The sequence below is a fragment of the Hemicordylus capensis genome, chromosome 4, assembly GCF_027244095.1.
Source record: "Hemicordylus capensis ecotype Gifberg chromosome 4, rHemCap1.1.pri, whole genome shotgun sequence".
Taxonomy (NCBI): Eukaryota; Metazoa; Chordata; class Lepidosauria; order Squamata; family Cordylidae; genus Hemicordylus; species Hemicordylus capensis.
Window position 1 is genome coordinate 247,353,877 of NC_069660.1, and position 24,144 is coordinate 247,378,020.

The 24,144-nt window shown below is 41.6% G+C and overlaps 1 protein-coding gene across 10 annotated transcripts in view; it reads right to left on the reverse strand.

The window, feature by feature from the left end:
- ZNF521 (zinc finger protein 521) overlaps window positions 1–24,144 on the reverse strand; it is a 438,900-nt gene that overhangs the window by 202,767 nt on the left and 211,989 nt on the right. For all 10 annotated transcript variants that reach the window (XM_053246829.1, XM_053246828.1, XM_053246827.1 and 7 more), the window contains one exon: window positions 16,542–16,626. In XM_053246829.1, the coding sequence (XP_053102804.1) occupies window positions 16,542–16,626 (85 nt within the window). The remainder of the gene's footprint in view (window positions 1–16,541; window positions 16,627–24,144) is intronic.

Here is a 24,144-nt window from a genome sequence, read left to right on the forward strand (position 1 = left end):
GATAAGAACAATAATATAAAGAAGGGTGCTTATTTACATATGACAGACACTGGACAGTATACTCATATTAATTTCCATAGTCTATGCTTTTAAAAAAAGAATTATTAACAACTTGCAACAAAGGGAAGTCTGTGGATCGAAAATTTGTATGGCGTAGATTTTTATGACTTGATGGTTCTTCAAGGATAAGAAGCCATTCTTCTCCATCTCAAATAAGGTTTTTTAGTGATATCCTATTTATTGTAAACAAATCACCTTATACATGGAAATAAATTTTGGAGAAGTACAACCTGAACTCACCAAGGCACAAGAAGCATTATTGTTTGCCCAAAAAAAGTTCACTGGGGCAAATACATTGTAAAAGATTCAATGAGCATTTCTGCTTTTCCTCTCATGACTCTCAAATTGCTGCATTATTTCTGCCATTTTCCTTTACCAAGGAATTAGATAAATGGAACGTCCAACTATCACACTTTTTAAAAAAACGAGTTTGCATTCAAATTGTTTCTTTGCTTTAATGTTCCTAACAACTCCATGTTTGACACAATGGACACTGCATGCTTCTTTAAAGGATTAAAAAAAAAGGAATCATTGTTGCTGCCATGCAAACAGGCCCATCCTTAGGGCGGGGCAACCAGTGCGATCGCCTCAGGTCCCGTGCTGGGAGGGGCCCCGCGCTGGCAGCGGCAGTGGCTCTGCAGTGGCAGCGCAAGCAGCGAGCAGGTGCTTGCTCAGCATCCTCATGCCGCAACGGCTCCTGGCGGCCACCATAATGCCTGCTTGGGTGGTGGGGGGAGAGGCAGAGCGTTGGCGCACGTCACTGACGTCAGTGACATTGGTGCTGCATCAGTGGCTGCACTCACTCCTAGGCTCCCAGCCAGCGCTGCTATGTATGTGGTTGGGGGTGGGAAGCAACAGAGGCAGCGAGCAAGTGGCAAAGCTGCCTAGGGGCCTGCCTTGGCTCTCTCGGTGCCTTCAGCGCTGCTGTGTGTGGTGGGGGTGGTGAGCAGAGCAGAGTGGAGGCAGCAACAAGCCCAGGCAGCAAGCGTCATCACTGACGCCTGCCAGGCCCCACTCATGCACTCTGAGCACACACTCTTCCCCCAGCCCTCACCATTGGCTGCTTTCTCTTCCTGCCACCGGAGGCCAGCAAGTGACTGCTGCTTGGAGGAGGTATGGGCTGGATGGAGGCACTTGATGCCACCCAAAGCTGAGGTGTCCGTTGCTTGTGGGGTGGGAGGACCAGCAGACTACAGGTTAGTGAGAATTGGGGATTAGCCTGCCTGAGCCTTTAACACCTTGTAGCATCATTTACATTGCATTAAAGTTGGGGAGATGCAACGTTTAATAGCCAACTCAGGTGCTTGAGTGCCACCCAGATGTAAAGTTAAGGTTAGCAGTCAAGGAATAAGGCAGCAGGTTCATTTATGCATTTATAACTGGTTGAAGGACACCAAACAAAGGGTAGGAATAAAAAAAAATGCACAATACAGAGAACTAAGAATTACACCCACACACCCCGATCTGTACTGGGACCACTGCTTTTTAATATATTCATAAATGAGCTGGAAATGGGGGTAAGGAGTACTTCCACACAACCGAATATTGGGAGCACAAACAGCTCCCAACCCTGGGTAGAAGACAGTTTTTGATTGTGTGAATGACCTCATTTTGTGACCAACTGAGACAAGAAGATCCTCCTGGATGCCACTGAAGAGCCTTAGATCTTTTTCTATTTATACATCATGCCTCTTTTCAAAAAATATTCTGAAACAGGCTCTAGAATTTGTCCAGCTCCTCTTCTAATGTCCTTTTAAGCTCCATGGAGTAGCTCAGAGCTTATGACAAATTAACTGCAGTTAATCTTAATGAATACAGGATACAACCTTTTGCCTGATATTCTTCACACACTTGCATTGCTTCCATCATTCTCTTTCACCAAAATGCTGCAGCTATATGTGGAGGCTACTTTGTCCACTAAACAAAGTAGGCAGCAAGCATGCATGTACTGGGAAAACACTGATGGTCAAGTGAGTATGTTAATTATTAATCATAATTATTAATTCCAATCTTTGTATCTATATGCATATATAGATAAATATATTGGGGAAAGGCAGTGATAGAAGAGATTTCAAAAGAGCAATTATGGGGAAACTCATCATACCCCATCACACACACTTTTGGGGCCATTTTTATCATTATAGGACCACAGGTCAATTTTGACAGTCAATACTAGCAGCAGAGAACCACAAAGAATGCGACTCCCCCTACCCCCTTTTATCATTCTCTTTGTCAGTCTGATCAGTCCTCAGTGGTAAATGTGCTTCTCTGTAGTGCACAGCCAGCGGCTTGCAATTTGCTCACTACATTTCAGGAGACAGTTGTCTGTGGCTGTTTGGAACATATTTACCTCTTTGGGGATTTATGCGCTAGCTGCAATGCCAACATCCATAGTGCTAGAGATTTCCTTCTAACTAAAGAAGGATAATTGCTGGTTGGTAATTATTGGTCAAAAATTATCAGACTGAAAAAATTAAGCCTTCATAAAATAGTCCTTGGCAATAGCATCACTTTACATTATCTCATGCCTAACAGCACTTACGAATTTACACTTCAGCTGTTGGGCCTTACAATTCTAAACATAAAGATTCCTTTTGCTAGGTTAAAAAGACAGGAATTTGTATCTCAGCTCTTTCATCTGTGAGTATAGTGAGGGGAGGGAACATAACGGAGAGTAGACGGGGCATAACCAGGCATAAAGAACTACCTTTTTTCAATAAAAAAATCATCTCTTCAAATTAAACACCTATGCCTATGTCCAAAGTGGCACATTTACCTCCTGTTTAAATAACAACACTTTCTACACAGATAGATAATTAACACTGGGTTGGAGCCACAAGCAATACTGAGCGAATGTGAACGGACTTTCTAAAAATTCAGGGGATGGTAAAATAAGTACAGAACTGCAGGGCTAACATGCTGCCATACAAATATTTTTAACATTTCACCTTGATACATTACATGGAGTAAATCCAACTGTTTTATATACAGCATATTTCTATATAACAATAACCTAGAACCAAGACCTTTAACCCTTTTCCCTTATAGGGTTTGTAAGCACATTTAGCAAAACATGGTGTATCATTCAAATCATGCAGACAATCAGCTAAACATGAGTACAATTCACATTGACATGGGCTACATAGGGGAAATACAGAGTAATTAGGAGATCGGGATAATAGAAGTCTAGTGTGTTTTGTTTTCCATTAGGTGGTATAATCTTCCTAGATTGAATGACATTTCAAATCTGTAAATATTCTAGGCCAACTAACAGACAAGGATAAGAAGGTTTACCAGTAGTCTCACAAACATCTTTCCAAGCTAAAAGGCTAGATAAAAGATACTGCATGATTAGCGGACATTAATTAATTAATTAATTATCAGATAGATAGATAGATAGATAGATAGATCTAGGTGCTGTACATAATCAAAGTTACAATATAAAATAAATCAATTAAAATACTGACACAGAATAAAAACAATTAAAAATAATTTCATGGATTAAAACAATTAAACAGTTTAAATTTAGTTTTAATTAAAAGCCTGAGAGAACAGGTGTGTCTTAAGGATCTTTTTAAAAGCAATCAGAGATGGAGAAGCTCTTATTTTGGAAGGTAGAACATTCCAAAGCACTGAGAAGGCTTTGTCCTGAAGGCCCAGCCCTGAATCGCCACCAGGTGACCAGGTGAGCTGGCAGCAACCATAACCAGAGCTCCCCAGATGATCTTAATAGGTGGCAGGGTTCATGACAAAAGAGGTGGTCTCTTAAGTACCCTGGACTGAAGCCATTGAGGGTTTTATAGATAATGACCAGCACTTGTTATTTTGCTCGTGAACATAATGGCAGCCAGTGCAATTCTTTAAAAATCAGTGTTATATGGTCCCCTCAGGTTGTTCCAGAGACCAACCTGGCGGCCACATTCTGTACCAGAATGAGTTTCCAGATTACATACAAAAGCAGCCCCATGTAGAGTGCATTACAATAGTCAAGCCTGGAGGTTACCCGGAGATGTACCACTGTTTTAAGGTCATTTACCTCCAGAAATTGGAGCAGCTGACGTATCAGCTGAAGCTGAAGGGGTGTGCACAGAAACCCTCCAGGGAGTTCAGTTCAAATTCAAATGGAATTCGAACTGAACCACCAATCCGTGAACTGGTTTGTTAGAACCAGCTAGCAGTTTGGTTCGTGCACTAGAACCAGATAAAACCAGGTAAAACATAGGGGACTCCAGTAAATGTGTATGGTGATGGGGCGGGGGAGAGTGCTAGCAGGGCCTAGGAGTACCGCTGCCGTCCCCTCACCAAGAAGCTGCAACTGCCGCAGAGGAGGTGATCTCCCACCCACCCATGGTGTTCAAGCCCATAGGGTTTCCCCTTTGGTTGTAAAGGGAAATCCAGTAAGGTTTTGCAAGCATGCCAAACCAGCCAAACTAGGCCCGGTCTAGTTTGAGCTCGAACTGGTTGAATCAGACTGGTTTGAATTGAACCCAGTTCAATTCAAACTGGTTCTGCACACCCCTAATAAAAGCGTTCCTGAACAAATACATACGCTCTGAATGAAGTTCAACATTAGAAGACACAATTTATAACCTTTTCCCCCAAACCCCCATAGGATCTTATGGGAGTTTTATGAAAAGTTTAACAGTTTGTTAAAAATTGCCCGCTTCCCCATTTCTTTTGTGAGTTGGGAGGTAGGTAGCACCCATCATGCCCTACCACCCAACCCACTTTGGTATCCCTACCCTAGGAGTTACCCATGTGGGGACAATGGGGTGTTTTGACTTTTCCCATTGTTCCCTATGGCTGAAACACTCAAAATGTTTTGAATATGATCTGTTGAAACAACTGGGGTCATCCGCTGTTTCAACAAAATGCTTTGGCCACCACCATTTAGTTTTGAGCTAGAAACAGAATGCAAAATCAGTTTTGTACACATTCCTACTCTATTTCCCTTTCACATATTATTTTCGTTCTAACTCTTACAGTCCTCTTTGCCATTTTTTAAAATTTACATATAGTGGCTGACATGATGGGCAGCCTTCTATTGACTTTTCAGAGGAATGACTTTTTAAACTTCTTCAATTACTGGAAATGAGCGCTGCATTGCTGCCCAGAAGAAATTTAAAGTCATTTCGCAGCAGCCCCATCACTATATTGTCAGGGCTGTCTTTTAAGTTGCACAGCTGAGTCCCTAATGTTGATGGAGGGCTGCCTGTCATGTTTGCCATCCTGTATAGATTTTTTCAACTTATATCCTACTGCTCTAAAATGAGAGCCCGCAAGACAGCCCATCTCTCATTTCCTTGTTTGTATATACTTCTTAGTTGGAATTGTAACTTTCTTCATTAGTTCCATGGGTTGTGAGCCGCCTCCTCTGTGTCTGTGTAGCTTTCGGGGTCCAGATAACTCCATGGGAGCTGCACATACCCACAAGTTAACTGTGCACTTCAACTTCATCTATATTTTCTTCATTCCACAAAGTACCACAATCAACCTCCACAAAGCAAAGGAAAATTTCCATTCCGAGAAGGCAGAACTCCCTGGCATTTCCAGGCAGGTCTGGGAAAGACTCCTGCTTGAAACCTTGGAGAACCACTGCCAGTCAGTGTAGTCATGAGCTAGACAGATCAAATGGTCTGACTGGTAGTGGCTCTTCAAAGTTTGAATCTTCAAGATTGAATCTGGGACCTTCTGCATGCAAAGCAAATGCTCTAACACCTGCCTATGGCCCCATCCCCAGTCTAGTAATGGTGCTGAAATGAGAGTGGAGGGATGTGCTTTATCCTCATTTTAGATGGTGCTGTTGTGCTGGCAAAATCCTCTGAAAGGTTATTTTATGTAGAACATCTTATTATAAATTTAGACTTCCCAACATCTCAGCACCCCATGAAGCAACAGCATGCAATCCTATCAGACCCTAGGTCTTTGGTGATGACAGATTACCCTGTATCAACAATGCCCATGAATCTATTAATAGATTCCTGATTGCTAATGGAGACGTGGATAGGCAGAGATCCTCTGCAAGCTCCTGTTAAGGGGAGCGGTTTCAGGGCGCATAGGAAGCTGCCACATACCGAATGAAACCATTGATCTATCGAGTTCAGTATTGTCTACACAGACTGGCAGTGGCTCCTCCACAGTTACAGGCAGGAATCTTTCTCAGACCTATCTTGGAGGTGCCAGGTAGAAAACGTGGAACCTTCTGCATGCAAGCATGCAGATGCTTTTCCCAGAGCGGCTCCATCCCCTAATGAGAATATCTTGCAGTGCTCACAAATATAGTCTCCCATTCATATGCAACCAAGGCAGACCCTGCTTAGCAAAAGGGACAAGTCATGCTTGCTAGCACAAGACCAGCTTTCCTCCCATAGGAGGATTGGGAAGTATCACAAACCATGTCACAAAATGTTAGTTTTGAAGGGGAATCCTAGAATTCTCACCAGAACCAAAACCAGCCCCACAGAAGCAGTGAGCACTGCAAAGGAGCGCTAAAATGAGGCTCTTTTCCTCTTGTCAATCATCAGGACACAGCCAATAGCGTTGGAAGTTTGTGGGAGGAGATTTCAGATTGCCATAACATTTTTCTCACCGGTTTCACTTGTATCCTATATTTAAGAACCACTATAGAGACTAGAGCATTAGATCTAGCTATGGGAAACATAGGTTCAAATCCTTACTCAGCGACAAAGCTCACTGGATGGACATAGTCAAGGCACTCAGCATAATCTGTTCTACTGGGCTGTTGTTAGACTAAGCCACAGCTATCAAAGCCTGCAAGGAATGGCAGGATACAAATCACTGTGACATCACATCAATCAATCAATATATATGGAAGCATGAAAGTCACCCTCTTTTCATAAGATAAGTTGGCCTTTTTATTTCTTAATTGGGTAGAGGGGTCCTGTGAGTTTCCAGGGGAAAATGGGCAACACTGGCATTCATCAAGATGAAATTCTGTTACCAGAGTAAGTATGTGAAAACACAGACCCTTTGAGACCAGAAAAAGAATATACCTGTAAATTTATTCTTGTGTTTTCATGTACTAATAGAAGTACAGGTAAACCTCATTAACCACTGTCCCGGCACCCACGGATTTGCAGAACCATGGCTAGGCCATGTGCACTGGCCTTGTTATTTGTGGATACAAAAGGGTTACAATTCACAGTTCCCACAGAGGTCTCTCTAATTTTTTTCCATCTCTGTGCGGAATATGAGTTTTGTTCTGGGTGGCAACATCAAGGCAATGTGTGCGCGCCTGCATTCAGAATGGGGCCTTCCTGATTCAACCGGAGTGGGATAGAAAATGAACTGAGTGGACATTCAAAAACTTGTGAGCGTGCGCATGTGCACACACCTTGGTGGGAACCGTGGTTGCCAGGTGGCCAGAAATGACCGTGCTTCAAGGAGGCAGTGGTAAGACCATTATTTAAAAAACTCTCCCTTGATTCCTCCAACCTGGACAACTATAGGCCGGTCTCTAACCTTCCCTTTTGGGGCAAGGTGATAGAGCGTGTGGTGGTGTCCCAGCTGCAGAGGGTCTTAGATGATACGGATTATCTGGACCCTTTTCAATCTGGCTTCCGCCCCGGGTATGGGACTGAGACTGCCTTGGTCACTCTAGTGGATGACCTATGCCGGAAATTAGACAGGGGGAGTGCGTCCCTGTTGGTTCTGCTGGACCTCTCCGCAGCATTCCGTACCATCGACCATGGTATCCTTCTGGGCCACCTCTCGAGTATGGGAGTCGGAGGTACTGTGTTGCAGTGGTTCTGGTCCTTTCTTGAGGGGAAGGTCCAGAAGGTGGTGCTGGGGGACTACTGCTTGGCACCATGTCCACTAGCCTGTGGGGTCCTGCAGGGTTCGGTCTTGTCCCCATGCTGTTAAACATCTACATTAAGCCACTGGGAGAGGTCATCCAGGGACTTGGACTGAGTTGTGGGCAATATGCGGATGACACTCAGCTCTATCTCTCCTTGTCATCTGATCCTAGGGAGGCGGTGGATGTCCTGAATCAGGGGCTGGAGGCCGTGTTGGGTTGGATGTGGGCTAATAAAATGAAATTGAATCCAGACAAGATGGAGGTACTGTTGGTCAGTAGGAGCCAATCGGGATGAGGAGATTTTACCTGTTCTGGATGGGGTTGCACTCCCCTTGAAGGAGCAAGTACGCAGCTTGGGGGTACTACTGGACCCGGCTCTGCTTTTGGAAGCTCAGGTGGAGGCGGTGGCCAGGGGTGCCTTTGCACGGCTTCGGCTAGTGCGCCAGCTGCGTCCCTTTCTCGAGAAGGCAGATATGGCCACAGTTACCCATGCCTTAGTCACGTCACTGCTGGATTACTGTAACGCGCTCTACGTGGGGCTGCCCTTGAAGAATATTCGGAAACTGCAGCTAGTGCAAAACGCGGCAGCTAAGGTTTTATCCGGAGCTGCCCGATGGGAGCACATCACACCCATTCTGAAAGAGTTGCACTGGCTGCCAGTTCGTTTCCGAGTCCAATTCAAGGTGCTGGTTTTGACCTTTAAAGCCCTTAACGGTTTGGGCCTGGGGTATCTGAGGGACCGCCTGCTCCCAAAGGTTGCTGCCTGCTTGACGAGGTATCTGAGGGGGCTCTGCTCTGGGTGTCCACAATGAAGGAGGCTCGGCTGTTGTACACTTGGGACAGGGCCTTCTCTGTTACTGCCCCCAGACTTTGGAATGCTCTCCCAGTGGCCATTTGCTCCTCAGACTCCATCACAGTTTTTAGAAAACTTGTTAAATCTTGGCTTTTTATCCAGGCTTTTACATGATTGTTTTTATTGCTGCTTCTATGTGTGTTTACCTGTGTATAGTTTTTATGCTTGTAGTTTATAGATTTTAAATTTATTTATTTATTTATTTATTTATTTTTGCATTTTTATACCGCCTTTCGTTAAAATATAGCCCCAAGGCGGTTTACAAAAGTTAAAAACATACAATAAAAACACAATAAAAACAACATGCTAAGAGTATAAAAACATATAAAAACAGGCATAAAACAATACAAGAAATAAAAACACCCAGAAGCAGCAGTAAAAACGATTATGTAAAAGCCTGGGTAAAAAGCCAAGTCTTTACAAGCTTTCTAAAAGCCATGATGGAGTCCGAGGAGCGAATGACCACTGGGAGAGCATTCCAGAGTCTGGGGGCAGCAACAGAGAAGGCCCTGTCCCGAGTGCACGACAGCCGGGCCTCTCTCATTGTCGGCACCCGGAGCAGGGCCCCCTCAGATGTCCTCGTCGAGCGGGCAGCAACCCTTGGGAGCAGGCGGTCCCTCAAATACCCTGGGCCCAAACCGTTTAGGGCTTTAAAGGTCAAAACCAGCACCTTGAATTGGACCCGGAAACGAACCGGTAGCCAGTGCAGTTCTTTCAAAATGGGGGTGATATGTTCCCAACGGGCAGCTCTGGATAACACCCTCGCTGCCGCGTTTTGCACTAGCTGCAGTTTCCGGATATTCTTCAAGGGCAGCCCCACGTAGAGCGCGTTACAGTAATCCAGCTGCGACGTGACTAAGGCGTGGGTAACTGTGGCCAGATCTGCCTTCTCGAGAAAGGGACGCAGCTGGCGCACCAGCCGAAGCCGTGCAAAGGCACCCCTGGCCAAAAAAATTTGGCATGTTTTTCTATTTTTAGCTTGATATTCTTATTGTCATTTTATTGTATGTTTTTTTAACTTTTGTAAACCACCTTGAGATTGTTTTTAATGAAAGGCGGTATATAAATTCAACAATCAATCAATCAATCAATCAATCAATATTTCTGGCCGCCATTTTGCTGATTGGAGCCGTTTTGTGGCTCTTTTCTCAAAATAATAATAATAAATTTCTGCGACTTTTCATGGGAAATTGGTGCAATTAGGGGTTTGGGGGAGTATTGCTGGACAGATGATTACCAACAGAGCTTGGCATGGTACATTATTTCTCCAGTTTCTGCCTCTCTCTTTTTACAATGTTTTTGCCATCAAGGAACCTATCCCCCCCAATTGCCATTGACCTAGGGTCTTCTTATCCACAGTTTCGTTATCTATAGAAATTGGCAGTAACAGAATCTCCGTGGATAACGAGGTCCACCTGCATAAGAATAGTTTCTGTTACAACTATTAAATGAAACACGCCCTTCCTTCTTAGTAACAAAGTTAACCGCCCAGAGACGAAAGTTTGCGGCAGTGTACAAATTTGATAGATAGATAAATAAATAAATAATAAAACATGCTATTAAAAGCCTGTTGATCGCAAATATTTATCCTCATATGATCTTAGAAGTGGCATGTAAATGGAGAATGAATTAAGGAGAAAAGAGGGAGAGGGCAGTAATGGGGGCAGAATGTAAAAAAAAAAGAGTGCCATGTAAATACCAAACACAGAAACATGAAAATGTCATTTTCCTGTGCTGCAAAACTGAATCGAGATTTAATACTCTCTCAGAAATAGAATTATTACAGATTGTTAATTCTTCTGCCACTTTCTTACTCGAAAAGCAAAGCAATTTGTGTAATTTTAATCAGCTTTGTATCTCAAATTCCAAAGTCAGGCATTGCTTACAAAAATCTTATACTGAATACAGATTATCAAAGCATGGCCTGCAAAGCATACTGTGCTTTGTGCGATGGCATTCCACCCCCCACCCCCCCTTCCTGGAAAGATGTTATAGTAAGCACACATAAATCTGTGTAACTATGGTTATGGCATGAAGCAATATCATGCATGACAACCAGCAGGGAAATGGCACCTTTTTTCCTGTTCTTTATTGTCAAACTCTGGCATGTAGGGCCACTTACAATATTAGTATTTTTGCTTTCATAAGTCACTCTTGCGATAAAAATCCTTAGCGCCCTAAGAATTTTATCTGTGTCTATATGTAAGGTAGACCTCTATATGCCAAGAATTCCAGATGTAGGGATACTCATTTCAGCACAGACATTCTAGCCACATTAACAGATATGAGTACAGGTGGCTCTTGTTATTCATGAGAGTTCTGACCTCACCTATAACCGCGAGTTGGGAAACTGCAAATAAAGGAACCTCACCCCTATGGGAATCTAGGGGTTAGGTTCCTACACGTAAAAAAAAACAACCCCAAACCAAGAAAGCGGGAAGGGGGGAGAAATAAGAGCAGAAATGAACAGTACCTTGCTTTCCATGGTTCCATAAATGCCCCCCAAAGCCCAAACTGGCTGAATTTTAGGTGAATATTCATGCCCCCAAAATGGTTTTTTAAATAGAAAGATCCTCAAAATGGCTCTGTGTTATAAAATGGCAGCCAGATGTGACACAAAACGTCATTTCCGGGTCATTTCCGGCCACTCAGTAACTGTGAATAGGCAAAAATAACCCTATTTTCATCCTGTGGATAAAGACATTGGGTTTCTAAGACCTGTTCACAGATATGCGAGTGGGTAACAAAGGCCACCTGTATAAGTTCTTCAGAAGTTACAATGGGAGTGGCTCCTGTTAATGAAATGTGTAACATCAGATGTGTTTTCTAGTGTCTCCATTTTGATAGGAAAAAATCAAACCATCAATACATATTTTTCCTCTTTGAAATCAGATTCCAATCTGGCTTGATCTAGTTTTATCTGCTAAAAAAGAAAACTTCATTGTACTTTATCAAATGATCAGAGGCAGGTGGAAAGTGGGTGGCAAGTAAACATACCCTATGAGACTGTCTGACATTCCAGAATGATCCCTTATCTACACAGAGAAGTGTCAATTTTCTTCTCGTCAAATGCTCCTTTTCTACTCCTTGCTGAGAAGCTCATTAAAAATATCCAAACACTGGGATCCATCTAAAGAAATGGGAAGGGTTTTGTTTTTTGACAGGGGTGGGATTTTTGTTTGTTTTGCTACTCCCAACAGAATATTTTAAACTATAAATGATTAATATTTTCATGTTATGAGTTCCATCTGGAATTCTCCAAGTGCAACTTAATTCCTGAACCTAGAGTTAGGTATACATGTAAAGGACATGGGGGCTTCTGCCATTATAGTTATAGTTGTAGGAGTAGATTGTTTGAACCGTTTTTGTCTATTTTGTTGTTATGCTGGTCAAAGACCGAAATAAAGACTACGCTATGCATGCTTACAGTTATAGTGACACCTTACATTTACAGCTCCTTGATACTATGCTGCTGTTCAAGAATCAAAGACATTCTCAACAGTGCTCAGTCAAGCCCCTCCTTGACTCTAATTTGTGTTCCATCAACCCAGCACCAACCACATGTTCAATGGTATATACAAGGTTCCATGGATTGGGAGACTAATCCAACACTGGCATTGCAAGTAGTATAGAAAAGTATATCTCTGACTCTTTCTACAAAAGCAAAAGGAAACACCATTCCACAAAGCACAGCACTTCCCAAATTAGATTGGAATAACGGTGTTACCCTCGAAATCCAATTTGAATCACTAAGGAACCTCTGCTAGGGAGCATTCACACCATCTGTATCTTGGTTGTTGGTGGGAGGAAGAGTTCATTTGCCCCAGGATCTTATATTTTCTTACAGGTTTGCACAGGTGTTTTATGCCCCAAGACAGTCACTCCATAGCTTGAGAACAAATGCCAAAAGATATGGACGTAGACTGCTCAAAGAAGGAAGAGCCCTCATATGGCTGCATGTACTGTTAGTCTTTCTGAAAACAATGATTTGATGTCAGAAAAATGTTAGCTGAAGACTTTAGATGACTATTAAGGGGAGCTGCTACAAGTACATGGACAACTGAACTATCAAGAGAGTAAACGGATGGTGAATCACTGCTGATCAGCATCTCTGAGTCATCCTACTCCTTTACTCCATTTCTCCTCCTTGTTTCTTTCCTGGTTTCTCAATTTGAGCCAGTCTGGTCTCGAGGATCTTCCACTGACATTTTATTTCCAGTTTATTTATTATTATTTATTTATTTAGCACATTTTTATACCGCCCTAACCCAAGGTCTCAGGGCGGTTCACAACAAACAAATACTAAAAACAATTTAAAACAATATAAACAATCAAAAGTTTAAAAAAGTTAAAAAGCTAAAAAGTTAAAAAGCTAAAAAGCTAGTTGAATCTGTGAATATACAATGCTATCCTTCCTGGTAAAATACAAATTAATTCCTAATTCCTGTGATAAATTTCTGGGGCTCGTTGTCCTTCCCATGTGGGATTTTGGGAACGCAGATGGGTCCAGACAGGACTGACTTGGCCTTGCTGTATGAAAACAGCACTCAAGAGTCAATTGTGACTCTTGATGACATAGCAGCACTGATCCCTGCTACTGTGCCACTATGGCAGGAGGATGGGGCTATAGCTCAGCAGTAGAGTACTCACTTTGCATGCAAAAGGTCCCAGGTTCAATCCCTGGCATCTCCAGGTAGGACTGGGAAATATTCCTACTTGAGACCTTGGAGAGCCATTGCCAGTCAGTAGTCTCAGTCAGTACTAGACAATACTGAGCTAGATGGACCAGTAGTCTGACCCTGTATATAGGGCAGCTTCCTCTGTTCCTATGACAACCTAGGCAGTGCTGAGCCTACCATTCATAAAGGTGAGGTGACCCATCTCAAGCTGCTGATTTCAGGGCACTATACAGGGGTAGCAAATTCTTAATTTTCCCTTTACTCATCAGCACTGGAAGATTTTATCTGGATTTTCTGTCTCAGGCACTAGAATAAGTTGAGCTTTCTCAGTTCATAGAGTTTTAGGAAGGGACCTTGGAGATCTTTTCGTTCAACCCCATACTCAGAGCAAGAATTTGCTACAGCATCAGCATCCCTGAAAGACAACCCTACAGTCTCTGTTTGAAAGCCTGCAATCAAGGAGAGCCCACCACTGTGTGAGACAATGAGGCTTCCCCACGATCACTGGAAAGCGGGCTAAGCTTACCTGTTTTCCAGTGATCATGGGAACCACCAGGCTCGCAGGCAAGCCCGGTGCTCCCAAGGCGGCTAGCCCGCCTAAAACACCCTCCCTCCCGCAAACTCATGCGGGGCATCCTGGGACTTCCGGGGCCCCACAACCCCCACTGGCTTCATGACGGAGCCGGTAGTCGTGTGGGCGGCTGATCCGTCTGCCCAGGGCTGCATGACTGCTCATCTGTGGGGGGAGAGGGCTAAGTCCGCTCTCCCCACAGAACTCTCCCAGATCTACACATGGATCGTGTGTAGCGCCTCAATGTGTTCCACTGCTGAACAGTTCTTACAGTAGGAAAATGCCTCCTAATATCTAGTTGATATTTTCATCTTTCCAATATCAACTCATTGGTTCTAGTCCTGCAGACAGGACCAACAGAAAACAAGTCCACTCCATGTGACAGCTTTTCAGATATTTGAAGACAGTTATCATGTCTCTTTTAAGTCTTCTCCAGACTAAACTGGCAAAATACCAGGCTCTGGGTATTTAAGAGAACGTCTTCTTTGCCATGAACTGCACTACCCATTGAGATCATTTGGAGACAGTTTCCACCAGCAGTTTCCACCGGCTCACCTGGTGGCTATGCAGGGACGGGCCTTCTCTGCTGCTGCCCCAAGACTCTGGAATGTGCTCTCTGATAAAATAAGAGCCTCCCTATCTCTGAAAACCTTTTAAAAGTCCCTAAAGACTCTCTTTTTTCACCCAAACTTTTAAGCTTGAATTTGGTTTTAATTTTTTTTAAGGTTTTCATTTTTAATTTGTTTTATGTTGTTGTAAAACACCCAGAGACGAAGATTTGGAGCAGTCTACAAATTTAATAAACAAACGTACCCAGCTACTTTAATTGTCCCTCACGGGACTTAATTTCCAGACCCCTCACTAGCTTCATTGTCCTCCTCTGAACCCATTCCAGTTTATGAATGTCCTTCTTAAAATGCAGTGCCCAAAGCTAGACAGTGGCCAACATGTTGTACAGCATACTAGATGGTCAGTGGCATGTTTATGATCTAAGTAGTACTTCTGGAATATTTTAAGTATTTGCATTCTTGCGCAAAAGTACAAGACCGCTGGCATTTCACGAGGAGTCTGCAGAAGTTTGGGCAGATTGGTACCTCCTGCTGCAAGCAGATGGGCCACTATTCCAGATGAGGGATGCTGCTAGGATTCACGTTGCTACCTTAGCTCACACAGCTGATCTAAGACATAACTGTAACTCATTCTAATTTGGTGCCATAATAGCTTCAGACTATTCATTCAAGAAGTAAAGCTCACCTTGTAATCCCAAGCATGTTTTCTTTATAAGCAAAATTTAACATTAATGCATTATTAGCATGAACCTAAGCATGTTTACTCAGAAGTAAGTCCCTCTCACTTCAATGGAATTTACTCTCTGCACTTAGTATTAAGTCTAAGTTTCTTAAAACGTAAAAGTAAGTTAGCTAGACAGGAAGCTTCCCACATTCGTTGGGAAACTTTAATAGTCCAACAACATTTCATGAAAATAAATATAAAAATTAGTTCACAAAAATCAACCCAGAAATAAATCTGCATTTGTAGATTAGAACAAATGGATTTTTAAAAAAATAAATGGACACCCTGCTGCAAAGTTGTATGCTGAAATGAATCTTCTACCCAAAGTTTAAATGGCTCAATTCTGAAACAAATACTATGAAAGGAATACAAACACACTTTTCTAATGCTTGCTTTCAACTAAAGGAATTTCTTTAAAAGATGCAGCAACAAAAGGCAATATTGTTTTATTAGCGGGCAAAAGATGTGCTTGATAAATTTAATTGGCTTGCAGAACCCTTAGTGTTATTACTAAGTGGTAACCAAATTAAAAACATAACGGATAACCCTGGGGGAATAAGCAAATAATGGCAAAATATGACTATTCAAAGAAAATGCTTAGTGTTTCTTATACTATTTCCCAACTTCAGCTTCCTTATATAAATATTATAAATGCAAATTATTGGCAGAAAATTTGTGACTGCATATTCTGAATGCCACAGATAGCAGGGCTTGAGCTTTGTCTCAATTAAATATATTATTTCATTTTGTAGAGAACCATTCTGGATTGTTTTCAGACTGTTTAAACACTATGTATATCCCTATTTTATGGCCATTTTAATTATTTACGTTTCTTAGTGACAAAACTTGCCAATTCTGATGTTGGTACCAAGGTGCCTGAGCAACACTCGCTAGTGCCATTATCATAATAACTTCTGAAATTAAAACCTGTCTAAAACTCTGTGGAAAGCTAACAACCAGTTCATTAACCATTCCTGTTAGTTTGTTTTCAATAATCCAAAAATGATTAGAAGTTTAATTTGTTAATCACCTGTGTTTTGACTAGGAATAGTATATGATTCTCCGCAGAAGTCTAAACTAGCCCTTGCAGAAAATAAAACATGCTAATGCTTTATTAGCCTAATCATTTATTTTTTTTTTAAACCCTCTCACACCTGGGTAAAGAATTGACGGTTGTACAATTAATTTCCCCTTAATTTTACAGGCAATATAAATGCAGCTAGGAGAACAGTGTCTATCATCAACAAGATTTAGTGCTTCACTCACCAATCATGTGGTTTGCAACATGAACTTGGATATCCCATTCATTGTAGAAAACCATCTGGCACTTGATACACTGATAGGTCTTCTTCTAAAAACAAAAAACAAAAAACCAACAGTAGGAAATGTTAATTTGGCAAATGGTATTAACTGTTTCAGAAGTGGTAAGCTAAAAATACAGACACTGAAAATATATTAATATTTGTACAAAATTACACACTGGGGCCATTCACACAACCTGGTGGGTGAGCAGGGGAAAGACTTCCCAAACCTTGCCTTTCCCCCAGACGGTTTGTTGACTGGTGGGAGTGGGAAGCCCGCTCCCACACGATCTTCTGCAGTGCTGTGCCGTGCGGAGCAGTGTGGATCGCTCTGAGGCTGGAACTCGTTGCCCCCGCCTCTGTGAATCCCACAGTGCACCACTCGCCAAGCACAGTGCCCCAGGAGATGGCTGCTCTAGGCATCTGGCTCTAGGTCAGTGCAAGCTACAAGCAGCTCACACTGACACACTATCCCCAGAGCCAGGTTAAGGGCGTGTTTGCACCCTTTACCTTGGCTAACTGCAGGACTGTGGTGCTGGGTTTAAGTGCAGGCCTTCTCAACTTAGGACACACACACACAACCCAACTGTTTTTAAACTGCAACTCCCACAATCTCCAGCCACAGTGGCCAATAGCCAAGGATTATTTATTTATTTATTTATTTATTTGATTTATATGCCGCCCTTCCAAAATGGCTCAATTATGGGAGTTGTAGGCCAACATCTGCAGGAGGGCCGGTTGAGCAGCCCTGGTTTAGCGGATCCTGGCAGTTCTCACAGGCAGCCAAGCCCAGGCTTGACTGCTCTTGAGAACAGCCTCACTATTTCCTTCCACTACCCCCAGTGTTGCAACACTTTACTGTCCACTAGATATGGACACACGGACTGTGATTATGGATTCACTAATCTATGTTTAACCTCCTGGTACGCCTGATGATATTGGTTCCATACCATTCCAAGTGTACATATAATCACATACAAATGTACATAAAACCACATAAACCAAGTGTGGTGTTCTTCCAAGTGATGAAGAAAACGCGTTTTTGTTTTTTTTTTAAAGCAGATCACACTTTTCAGCAGATCAGAAATATGGCAAAGAAAGGGGGTGGTAAGATTCCCCTCACCATTTGGCAAACACTATAAATAACCAATGTACCAAGTGGTTAAAGAGGCAATTTGAAATGGTCCTTTGTATTCATCCTATGTTCTTTAATTGCACAGGTTAGAAGAAAGGCTACATTTGCAATGTGGCTCCTTTTCTGTTCTGTAGAGTAGCTAAGTTTCTTGTTTGCTAGGAGAATTAGTATCCTTCACCCCAATGTAGTAAATGCCTTTCCATCACTCATGGTAGTTTTTAGGCTAGGTCCCCAAAAGTTAGGCACTTCTTTTACATTATTCTTAGACTACAGAAAGATCTGAAGCCAGTACCCAACTATGCTACTTTAAACTCTATCCAATTGCTGGAGCATAGAAGAATGCTCCAGTAGAGCAGTGCATACACGAAAGAATGGCAAATATCCAGGGCCATAGGGGCTGCTGAAGACCATACGGCATCCATAGGTGTACTGTACTACTGCCATGTCCTTCTCCAGTTAGGGAAAGAAGAAATAATGCCATATAGTTCTTTATTAGAGAAAATATATAATTCTATATATTTCTTTCTGAACAGTTGGCAGGCTGCATGCAACTTTTATAGTTTGCATTGATATGGTTATACATGGTATTTTAAAGTCATTGCCACATATCTCAAGATGGGGTGTAGTGTATGAATGTTTGAGGCGCAGGGAGGAGCAGAAGAAGAAGAACCCTTCTTCTTCATTGGGTCGGGGGGGCATTTTAAATCTTGTCTCTGGGCCACCCCCAAGGCAACGGGCCCCCAGACAACTGTCTCCCAGTGTCCTATTATAGTTATGCCCCTGGAAAGAGTCCCTCTTCATTTTTTTACTTGTCTGGCATAGCCTAGGACCATAGGCGTTCAATTTATAGGGTAAGAGGTCTGACTGGGGTAAAGTATACATTTTCGGCAGGCACACACCTCTCCCCCAAATGTTATGCTTTTTAACATTTAGTATGCTTTTTAACATTATAGATTTCCAGTGATTCCTAATGGCTTTACTAATAGATAAAATACACTACTGAAAGAATCTTGAGTCCAAGAGATCTACAAAGTTGTTGGTTGCAGACAGATCATTCAACTCTATGCTTTTCTTGAGCTGCAACTTTCATGTTTCTGGCAGCAAAATGCCTGTGTTTCAAGCATGGCCTATATAATTATGGAACTGACATAACATTATTTTCTAAACGGCACACTTTTCAATTTTTCATTACTTTTAGATCTTTAAGGCGTGTGCACACACAAACACACGCACACGCGCGCGCGCGCGCGCACACACACACACACACACTTAAGTTGTGCCTGTTTCAGGAATCGAAACTGAGAGCAGTTTCAAAATCCTTGATCTGAACAATATATATGCTGTAATGTGTCAGAAATTACATGAATGTTGACATTTATCAGTAATTCTGACTATATTCAGATATAATGCCAATCAACAGTTTGGTAGTACATTAATGAGGTCTATGCTCCCTTACAGTGTTGCACTCTAATGGCAGAGTGGTGAGAGAGTTAAAAACTCACGTCACAAGGCAGACAAGGGTTTGGGCACAATCACATAGAAGTTTTTCATACGCAGCTTTTAGTTTGCACCTCCTCCAAAATGGAGGTTCGAGTTCACATATCAGCCAAATTTACCCCAAAGTTCCTGCAAGCTATCAGGGAGCACTTCACACACAATTTGGGTTTTTCATCCTGCATTAGAGTATAGCCCAATTTATATTCAGAGTTTTAAAATACACTTTTTAAATCTTTTTTTTTGGCGGGGGGGGCAACTTCAAACCTGCAGTAAAGCCTCACAGAAAATCTGTGGTAAAGCCTGCTGTCTGGGAAAGCTCATAGAGGAAAGAACTTTAAAGCAGAGGAATTGGGGACTGCCCTATGAACTGAATATTTTTCAAAGAGGCCAGGGAGGAGGTTTTTGTTGTTGTTTATAGAAGTTCAGTGCAGAAGGCTTAGGGTCATCAATGTGGCAGACAAGAAAGAACATCCAATATCCAGTTGTCTCTGTAGGGAAAAACCAAGATATGGGGGCAAGAGATGGGCAGAGACGACGATCATGCATTGCTGAAGACATGGGGTGAGGAAAGGAGACTGAAAGGTGGCACTTTGTACTGAAAGGTGTTCAAGGCAACCTGGAACAGCACATGCTGTTGTCAGAGAAGAAAATGAAGATATGCATTTATGAGATTAATGGACCTGAACCAGGCATTGGAGTAGACGAGGTAGAGATTGCTGGGGATACATATTATCTGGAATCAGTACGAGGGGATGTAGACAGTTCAGAGGTCCAACTTGGAGGTTGTGTGGATGGAGAAGTTGGTGTAGCTCCAACACAATGGGCTGCTGGGATGGAATTCCAGAAGAGATAATTTCTTTTTTCATTTTTCATGGCCACAAAGGCTTGCATTTCTTCATGCCCCTCAAACTCAACTCAAGTGTAAATGCCTTCAGTGGGACTATTACTTTGGCTGGATTAGGGTCTTTGAATAAATAAGAATAGTTGGCAGCAAATCTAACCTCAATTTAATTTTACAGCCAAAATGAATCAGTTATTTACTTCTTAAGTGTGACGTATAGATTCATGTAAAAAAAAATAAGAGAAATATATTTCAGATAGAAATATATTTGCTCCAGTTCTAGTTAGGAAAGCATGAGAATCCTCAACTAAAACTGTATCTACAGTAGACTTTAAAATAATAACCATCAAGCCTGAAGATTTATTATGCCAACCTCCTTAAAAGATGTTTTTGATGCTGACATGCGGGCCAACATATATTGCATAAATAACAATCATTCTCCTTTGTTAAAAAACATTATTTCCCTTTAGAACTAGTTAGACAATATTTCTTGCTCCCAGATGACCAGCATTATATATGGTTTATTAGCATACCCCTAGCATTATTCCTGATGTGACTTTACTGAAAAGCAAAGAAACGTAAACTTAATGGCCGGTCTTTTCTCTTGTTAGAACTGTAAAACATAGTGCATGTCGAGAATTGTCAACAAAAATTATGACGGATGAATACAATGACACAATATACAAGGAGCTTGTTTCCCTTTATTTGATGCTTAATGATAAAGTGTGTGTGTGAGGAGGGGAGAAATCACTTGATAAAAACAACAAAACACACCCCAGCACTTACTAGCCTCTTCAGAATCATCTGACACATTTGCAGATCAACACAGACATTTTCTTTTATCATTAAAACAGGGATTGTTTTTGTCACTGCTGCTAGATCAAACACTAGTTCTTTTTAGACTCCAAAGAGCTTCTAAAATGTTACTATCAGCCTTTATTAAGTCAACAATATACTTAACTAGACTCTGTCAATGAACCTAGACTTTTAAACGATCAAAAATGCTGTCATATTCACAACCTGCTGAAACAAACACAGCATCCTTATTTCCATCATTTCCTTTCTTTTAAGAAACAGCAAAGGATTAATGTTTTCTGAAGTCAGCAGCAAAAGATCTCCTCATTTGAATGCATGTCAGATCAGTTTCTAAACGAAGTGGATGGTTCTTACTACTACCACGGCTTTTTAATTATTTCTACCGACTCTCTCTATCCAAGGGTGCTATGTAAGGCAAAGAAGAGACAACTTTCCCAGCCAAAGAATTTACAACCTAAAGCTGGAGAAAGGAAAGAGCCAGCCTAGCTATGATGGCAAGCACACAGAAAGACATATATTAGTGCCTCAATTCAATGTAATTTCTGTTTTGGGAATTTTCTTTAGAGAAGACCTTACAAAAGGAATAAACTTTGTGGAGAGTCTAACACATGAAAAAGCAGCAGGTATTGGGGGAAGGATGTGTAGGTTTCATGGGCACCATGGAACAAAATTAACCAAGAACAAAAAGGAAACAGATAGGCAAACCAATCTGCCCTGCATCAGACAAAAACCTTGGTCAGGAATGTAACAAAAACTGAAGGCCATGGAAGTTTCAAACAATTTCCTTCAAAAACAAAAACCATTAGTAAAGATGGACTGTCCTTTGTAAAGCTGAAGGCTTGCGAACAGCCAACTATGTTTATCTGATGTTTCATCATCAATGGAATGCAACAGTTAGGAGAATATTTTTCCCTGATTAACAATCTATTTGCAGAATGGGGATCTGTGCCAAGGGCTCTGAGGAGAAAAAGGGGAGAGGGACAGGAAGAGGAAATGAATCTGCAGCCTGAATTGAGAAAGATCAGACAGAGAGAGCTGAAAGTGAAGGACCCTTGGGGTACAGACACCTTCAGTGAGAGAATCTGATGCAGGGCTACTGGATTTGCTGGCTGCTGTAAGAATGTCGATTGGCTTCCAACATGCTTTGTTTGTATATTTGTAAATAAAACCAATATTACAAAGACACCATCAGTCTCCAGTGTGCTCATATCCAAAGGAAATTAAACCCTGTGGCGCTGTTCCTGGAACTTGTCACTGCTCTGGGAAGTGCAGAACAGTATGATATTTTTGTTGAGGCTTATAAACAAGAATTATCAATTAAACACATCTCAATCTTTCATTCAAATGTACCATACAAATAAAGTTGGCCTTTGCCTCTATGAAACAAAAATCCATAAACAGTGTCTGTCACTGTATCTCCCCTTCCAAAGTTCACTGTGAGCATATGAATAATTATGGTGCTTCAGATAAAAGCCTATAGACAACTTGTGGGGTTTTCTCATTGACTTCAGTGATATGTGGACCACATCTAAAGTTTCATTTGGATTTTAGAAAAGCCATTAGATGACCACTGTGCAAAGAATAAATTATTTAGAAGACCTGCTGGGATATTGGTGGCCAAAAAATGCTTTCTTTCCTTTTCACCAAATCAACCACCTTCAGGCTTAAATAAAATTGGCAAGCACTGTGAACTGGAACCAGCATCCCTACAGATCAAACATGTATCCATGTTTGGTTCCAATGAGTGCTAGATGAAACCACAAGCAGTTCATACAAAACCCATAATCCTCCTGGCCTGAAAAGTCAGATTGACACTAAATCCAACTACACTAGCTGATATAAAGACTCCAGTGTTGCTTTCCTCTGACCCGCGATGACACAAAGGAAGGTTCCTGGTTCCTTCCCTATACCTTCATATACACCCTTCAGCTCTTGGACGCGAATGCCTCACAAAAGGTTTCCTAGTTGGGAATGCTGGAAATACTCCATGGTCTCTAGGCGTTTTAGAAATCTTCAGTAAACCCCTCTGATTTCAATGATAGCAAGACAAATTACTAACTGTCCCATTGAAATCAATAGAACATTAAAGTATTAACTTTATGGGGGATTCTTGATATCTACTTTCAATATTTCTGTCCAGGTAGTTCACAATAGATCTTTTAAGTTTTCACAGTCCAGTTATGGATTTATAATAGTTCTGAACTATTTGAAATATCTATCTACAAACATTTAACACCCAATTTCTATTTCAACATTGAGGCTGAAATCAAAGGCACATTTATCTAGAAGTAAACTCAGTTAAATCAATTACACTTATTCTGGAGTAAGTATGGGTAGCCTAAGTGTGTGTGGGGGTGGGGTGGGGGATGGGCCTTAGCTCAACTTCTGTTCCTTTTGTTCTACATGAATTTTGTTTACATTTTTTTAACATCTGATTAATTTTCTATTTCACTTCATAAATCTTTATTCCTTTAAAATTTCGTGCTCTCTGAGTGTGATTGTAGAGGAAAAATATGTATCTTTCCTGGTTAAATTTTACAAATCCTTTGTATGTTCAATATAACAGAGAGAGAGAGAGAGAGAGAGAGAGAGAGAGAGAGAGAGAGAGAGAGGAGGGAGGATAAGAATATATATCTTTCTTTTATGCTGTTGTTAGTACTTACATTGCAGATTAATCTTTTGCATTGTACTGTTTCCAACGCTTTTTAAAATCCAGGTAAAATTATGCATGTAGCTTCTTCTCTCATTGCTTGTGGATATACTTCATAAAAATATTCAATCAACATTTCCAGGCATGATCTCACTTTAGAGAAACTGTGCCCTTTATCTTTCATTAGATCTTAACTTTCTAGGTGTTCCTCTATTAAATATCTGATTAGCCTCTCTAGCGGCTTCTCCTACTGTTTAAACCAAGCTTGCAAACGTATAATTTTCTGGATAATCCTTATGTTCCACCTAAACGTCTACTTTAACAATAGCTTTCGCTTAGCCTAGCAATTTGGTTTCCAAAGCAGCAAATGTCCCTACTTAAGAGCTTCGTTCCAGCTAACAAACCAATCCTGATACATAGGTGTGATCGTGCACCTTGTAGCTTCTGCCAATATTTCTATAGTGAAATCTTGTGCAAGATGTGGGAACAGTACTTTGCCTTCAGTGATGTCGGCACATAACAAAATCTGCCTGACTGCATGGAGTCATAACATCACCACATTCACTCTGTGATGTGATCCCCGATTGGCTAGGATCATGTAGTGAATGAGAAATAAACCCTAAAGGTAA